The 6,524-nt window shown below is 49.9% G+C and overlaps 3 protein-coding genes across 3 annotated transcripts in view; 2 read left to right on the top strand and 1 right to left on the bottom strand.

Annotated features, from left to right (window-relative positions):
* The window catches only part of VDAG_09230 (uncharacterized protein), a gene marked incomplete at both ends in the record, with an annotated part of 2,121 nt that extends 1,028 nt beyond the window's left edge, over positions 1–1,093 (top strand). The window contains one exon of the mRNA XM_009655532.1: positions 6–1,093. Coding sequence (XP_009653827.1) covers positions 6–1,093 — 1,088 coding nt within the window. The remainder of the gene's footprint in view (positions 1–5) is intronic.
* Positions 1,094–2,112: 1,019 nt separating this feature from the next.
* On the top strand, positions 2,113–3,413 carry VDAG_09229 (uncharacterized protein; the record flags this gene model as incomplete). Its single annotated transcript, XM_009655531.1, has 2 exons — positions 2,113–2,415; positions 2,496–3,413. 2 exons carry the CDS (start codon positions 2,113–2,115, stop codon positions 3,411–3,413), a joined length of 1,221 nt encoding a protein of 406 aa, XP_009653826.1.
* Positions 3,414–5,348: 1,935 nt separating this feature from the next.
* Positions 5,349–5,952, bottom strand: VDAG_09228 (oxidoreductase; the record flags this gene model as incomplete). Its single annotated transcript, XM_009655530.1, has 3 exons — positions 5,349–5,845; positions 5,892–5,916; positions 5,938–5,952. 3 exons carry the CDS (start codon positions 5,950–5,952, stop codon positions 5,349–5,351), a joined length of 537 nt encoding a protein of 178 aa, XP_009653825.1.
* Positions 5,953–6,524: the final 572 nt, after the last annotated feature.

Genomic DNA, 6,524 nt, shown 5'->3' with positions numbered 1-6,524 from the left:
TCAAGGCAACGGTCAAGGTCAAGGCCAAGGACAGGGCAACAACGGTCAAGGTCAAGGCCAAGGACAGGGCAACAACGGTCAAGGTCAAGGCAACGGTCAAGGTCAAGGCAACGGTCAAGGTCAAGGCCAAGGACAGGGCAACAACGGTCAGGCTCAAGGTGGCCAAGGCCAGACTAAGGGCAACAACGGTCAAGGCCAAGGCCAAGGTCAGGGTCAAGGTCAAGGCCAAGGTCAGGGTCAAGGTCAAGGCCAAGGTCAGGGCAACAACGGTCAAGGCCAGACTCAAGGTGGCCAAGGCCAAGCTCAGGGAAACCAGGGCCAGGCTCAGGGCAATAACGGTCAAGGCCAGACTCAGGGTGGCCAAGGCCAGGCTATGGACCGCAACGGCCAGGCTCAGGGCAACAACGGTCAAGGCCAGGGTCAGACGAAGGACAAGAACGGTCAGGCCCAGGGCAACAACGGTCAAGGCCAGACTCAGGGTGGCCAAGGCCAGGCTAAGGACAATAACGGTCAAGGCCAGGGTCAGACGAAGGACAAGAACGATCAGGCCCAGGGCAACAACGGTCAAGGCCAGGGTCAGACGAAGGACAAGAACGGTCAGGCCCAGGGCAACAACGGTCAAGGTCAGACTCAGGGTGGCCAGGGTCAGGCGAAGGGCAACAACGGTAAAGCTCAGGGTGGCCAGGGCCAGGCTAAGGACAATAACGGTCAATCTCAAGGCAACTACGGTCAGACTCAAGGTGGCCAGGACCAGGCTCAGGGAAATCAGGGCCAGGCTAAGGACATCAACGGTCAAGCTCAGGGCAACAGCGGTCAGACGCAAGGTGCCCAGGGAAAGATTGAGGATCAGTCTGGAGTTTACCGGAACGGCACACAAGGCGGCGGTTATCGTTTCCAAGGCCAGCCAGATCCCGCAAACGGTGGCAAGGGAAACAAAGCTGCTCCAGGTCCTGTTCAGGGTGGCCGAGCCCAATCTTCGTCGCAAAACAAGGGCGGTGCCAACCAAGGCAACCTGTTCACTGGCAATCCGCGGAACGGAACAGATGACCAGACAGCACAGGACTCGGCCACATCTGACAGCTGTGATCCTTGATAGAGGCACTTCGTGCCAAAATTGTGTTTCTTAATTCCTTCAGATAGGACTTCGTGTATAAAACACTTGTGTTTGGCAATCCCGAGCTGGAAAATTCATTGGCAGCGTGCTGTTTGGTCTAAGTGGCTGTAATCTCAATACGGCCTCCCATTTCAATACCCTGGACATTGAGTAGTGGTAATCCATCCACTTGAGTACCTATCTTGCCCTGCTGTTACAATGGATCTCGCATTGTGGCAATGGCCTGAAGGAGGCCTAGACCTGCGACTCTGTACTGGCTTGAACGCTCCGAGTTTCAAAACCTCGACAGATTTGTCTCCCTTTTGCTTCTCAGAGTTGACGGTCCGCCCTAGTTTCCAGAGGGCATACTGCTACAGCCAGACAAATGGTTTGGTATGTCAGTAGAAGGCCTTGGTCCAGGGCACGACAATGACGTTGATGGCGACATAATGTCACCTCGGTCGGAACATGGAGCCGAACATCTGGATGAGTCAAAGAAAATACGACCATGCATGCATGACCCATCAGGAGGTATCAGGTTGGTTGCCCCTCGCGGAGTGCCGATCTGAAACCCGACCCCAGACCTATCCGCCTGTCCAAAAGAGGAAATTCTGATCACCAGCGACCTCTCATTCTCGCAATGATATTCGCCCCCCCATGTCAATAGTGAGTCTCCACGTTCCCACGTTCGTCTGAAGGGGCCAGGGCTTATGTGGGAAGCAAATCCCCGTCAAACCTCTTAATAGATTTCCCGATTTGGCAATCCTGATGAGAGATACAAAGCTCTACATGATGGCAATCCGTGATTGGAAATGTACAATGGAAGTCTTTGCTGCCGTACAGAGTGATGAGATATATTAGAGCTCGCGCGCTGCTCTTTTCAGATAATCATATACTTTCTCGTGAAATCAACACACAGCAGCATCCTCCCTTTTATACTCATCGCCAGTTCTCTGGATCACGATCGTCGTTGTCTCAGAACTTCAGAACACGTCGGCCTCTGTACCGCCAAGTTTACAATGCATTTCCAAACATCGCATCTTATACTTGCCTTGGCTCCCTCCATTGTCGGCGTCTCTGCACGGCCCTCGGGATCATCTTCGTGTAAGGCCGCCAGTCAGGCCGAGAAGGCCGTTTACCTTCTATCGAATGAAGTCAAGAACAGCGTCATCGCCTTACCGATTGGCGTCGACGGCTTGCTTAAGGCTGGCCAGCAGACTGCAACCGGCGGGGCAGGCTCCAATTCCGTCGACGGCAGCACGAGGCAGCCTGCCGCCCCGGATGCTCTAGTGTCTCAGTCTGCCTTGACTGTAGCCGGACATGTAAGTGGTTCCCTTGATACCTTGGATATAGATCTCCCATCTTTATCTTTCAAGACAGTCGTCTAACTATAATTCTGCAGAGCTTGTTTGCTGTCAACGCCGGTTCCAACACGATCACCATGTTCCTTATAGACAAGAAAGACCCTATCAAGCTCCAAGTCGTCGGCGAGCCCGTCGCGGTGCCAGGCGAGTTTCCCAATACGGTGGCAGCGTCTTCAAAAAATTCAATCGTCTGTGTCGGAACGTCTGGTGCGGTGGCGGGTGTTGCGTGTGCACCCTTTACGAAGAATGGCATAGGTGCCATGGACAACCTCCGGCCTTTTGACTTGAAGCAGACCACGCCGCCCGTCGGACCGACAAACACAGTCTCCCAGGTCTTCTTCTCAGACGACCAGAACACTTTGTTCACTACCGTCAAGGGCGATCCCACGAAGAACAATACCGGGTTCCTCTCCTCCTTTGCCGTGCAGGCCAGTAACGCAGGAGGATGCGCCGCCTCTGTTAGCCAGGAGGATAGGCGAACATCCCCAGAAGGCACAGCCGTACTCTTTGGCTCGTCCGCCATTCCTGGAACCACTGACATCTTCGTCACGGATGCTTCCTTCGGTGGCGCTGTACTTTCTGTGGATGCCAAGAGCGGCAACGCCACTCTCAAGGGCAAGGGGCTCGTGGATGGCCAAGCTGCGACGTGTTGGGCCACTGTCTCTCCGGCTACGGGTACAGCCTTTGTTACCGACGTCGGAAGGAACAGGCTGGTGGAGATGTCCACGGCGGATGCTAACATCATTAGCGAGATCGACTTGAGCGCGAATGGCGATCCTGGCCTGATTGACCTCAGGGCTTCCGGGCAGTTCATCTATGCCCTCAGCCCCGGGAACGGAACAACACAAGCCGCAGTGACGGTCGTGGATGCCAAAAGAAAGAAGCAGGTTCAGCATTTCCAGTTGGGAAACATGGGGGCTGGTAAGAATGCCATGGGAATGGCGGTGTTGACTTAGATTCATGTCATGGCGAATTAGTTTCCTTAGTTTTATCATAGCTTATATGGGCTTCGTCCAACAACGCAACCTTTGATGGCTTGCCGGCAAGCCTTGAATCAAATAGATATCATGTTGTAGTCATGAATGAGGTCAAACTGGCGTCATATCAGTGCCAAGGCCCTTGAAGCTGGTATTGCTCAAGAGTTAGTCGCCAAGCGGTAAGTCGCCAAACGTCCTAGTTCTGGAACATCAAGGTGGTATGTCCCGATCCTTCTCCGACCATGTTCTATGGATCAGAACTCTTAGAGCAATCATGATGCATTCCCTTCAAACCAGCACTCCCTTCAAACCAGCACTCCCTTCAAACCAGCACTCTAACGTTAGAATGCCTCGTGGCATACTGTCTTCCATCAAGACACAAGGTCTCGCGTCTTTGTGCCGTTACCTGGTTGGTGGCCTGCAATAAATGAGTCCAGATACTGCACGAGCCTGGTTCCATAGACACTTCCGGCGCCTCTGAGGCCACCGGGTGCCTTCGGGCTTCGACCGGTCGTTTCTTGCAATTGAATGTTGGTTTATAGGAGTAAACCTCCGCCCCTGCAACCAGGTAGCTCATGGAAGTGGTGTAAGCATACATCTGCCTAGATTCGGATGGATTGCGTCAGATCCAGTATCCCCTCCGATGAAGGCTGAGTGTTCGTACGATTTGTTGGTAATTCACCGAGCTACCGACAGTGGTGCAGATACTATTGCGATACACACAACCAACAGAACATCGCTGCGGAAGCAGCGAGTATTATAGGGCATGAAGACAACGATGTGCTCAAACGAGTAACGTCGAAATCATCTGCCTGACAACCCCCTTTGGCATTACTCATCTGTTCCTTTTTCAGATATACAAGCCATTAAGCCTGTTGGAACTGGGATCCTTTCAGGAACAATCAAGCATTGCCAATTCGACGACCCTTCTCTTGTCGCAGCCATCATCTCCGTCATTGGCGCTCAGCGTCCTCGTCGATGCATATCCCCCAACAGCATCTGTAATGCTTTGGTGGCCGTTCTTGTGTGAATTACAAATACGCTCGAGAGAATGCATGTCACAAGAAAAGCGGAATTACACATCAGCCTGATACGTCGCACAGGCGTAGCCAGCCCTGTCAGTGTCAGCATGTACCGCAGAGCTCATTATTATCACCGGTAGCCTACCAGTTTGTAATTACCACGCCCCAGATGATCCACGAGCCGTTGGAAGCGGCTGCCTTGTCTCTTTCTTCCTGGCCGGGGTTTACAAAGACCCAGGTGGGCATGACGGCAAACTGGAACTTGAGCGCTCTTAACTTTGACCTTCATACGCAGGAGCTGGAGGAAATCTTTGGGTTGGACCTAGGCCTTCAGTTCAACGACCCGGGCTTGTATCTCCCCGGAAGGCCTCTTTGTTTGTTCACTCATGTTAGACGCTTTTGAGATTGAAATTCTGACTTCACTTCATTTGCAGTACCTTTGCCCCATCAACGGAGCAGTGTTGAATTTTGGACTGCGCTGAAGTCACAAGAGAATTCTCTAAGGCAAATACAGCACCCTGAGACATTTCCAAAATATGTCACACAGCAGACATGGAAATAATTCGACAGCTTGATGTCAAAAGGTTCACGTGACCGATGGTTCTGTTCGAGAAGAAATACGTTTTCAAAGATGAATGCTGACGAAGGGCTGAGCAGGTCTTGATACGGTTCGTTCCACACCAGACATTGTAATCCATTGCCATGTACGATTCCCTAAGTTTCACCAACTGTTGAAGACACCTCGATCATACAATCTCTGTATGAGTCGCTGTAGCTAAGATAAAATAATATCCAATACGGTGTCTGCCAATCAGGTGGCGTTCCAGTTCGAGAATTCTTCCTTGAACTCCTCCCGCCATCGACTCAGAGGCGGGCGGCGGCGTACCAAATCTTATGCTGCCCATGCTATTCTTTTGGCATCCATCTCCTCGGCAACCTCACTGTCGGGGCAAATAATGTAGAACTCGTTTTGAGTCATCTTCTCCACCAAGTAGTTGGCAACCTGCTCTAAGGTCCAAGCACCAGCGGGCTTCTCGCCACTTGATTGAGAGTTGCTCCGGCTCAAGCCGGTGAATGTCCAACCTGGCACAAGAAGATGCACGTTGGTTGTTGCATCTTTCAGGTCGTACGACAGATGCTCCGCAATTGACTTGACAGCTGACTTGCTTGCGTTGTATGTAGGGTTGCTAGGCGGGTTGGTGATCCCCTGCTTTGATCCGGTAATGACTATGGCAGAATCAGGCGTGGCCTTGATCGTTGGCAAGAAGGTGGAAATGCCATGAACAACGCCGAACAAGTTGACGTTGAAGATAGCTTGGAAGGACGAGGTGTCTTTCCATCCAGACGAGGGTTGAATGCCAGCGTTCAGGAAAAGGAAATCAAGACGACCTGGGTTCTACATTAATATGCTGCGTAGCAGAATGGACGTACACACTCAAACAGAAGGTTATCGCTTGTGCCTGGCCGAAGCGTTAACTTACCCTGAAAATCACCATCGATGTTGAACCAATATTAGGGAACTCTATGGCTAGGATGGTGATATCTAAGGTATCTGGGATATCTGGGATCCACTACTCTCAAGAGCACGTGAACTACGGCTTACGTGATCGCTAAGAGTAGATAGGTATATCTAACTTACGTAGGTAATAGTAACTTAGAGAAGTAGAAGAATTAGATATAAGAATTAACTATTATAAGACTTATTAGATACCCTACTTATTTAGAGCTTATAAATATAGCGGAAGTACTAGATTAAGGTTTATATAAATAAATAAAGCCCTCTTAATATTAATTAATATTATATTTAATATAATATAGAATAGCTAGAGCTAGAGAAATTAAGATCGATCTTATAAATAGTATATTTACTATATATAAGCTTATCGATTACGTTTTATAAATAATCGTAAGAATACTATTTTATATTTAAATACTTTAGGACTTTTATATAAGCTTAATAATAGGGAATTCCCTTATTATATAATTTATAGGAGTATTATCTATTTCGAGTATCTTAGGATTCCTACGATTAAGATTACTATTAAGCTATATCGTTAATTATAAAACC

This window comes from Verticillium dahliae, genomic scaffold (assembly GCF_000150675.1).
Source record: "Verticillium dahliae VdLs.17 supercont1.25 genomic scaffold, whole genome shotgun sequence".
Classification (NCBI taxonomy): domain Eukaryota; kingdom Fungi; phylum Ascomycota; class Sordariomycetes; order Glomerellales; family Plectosphaerellaceae; genus Verticillium; species Verticillium dahliae.
Note: the sequence above shows the minus strand (reverse complement) of the source record. Positions and strands in the feature narration are given on the sequence as shown.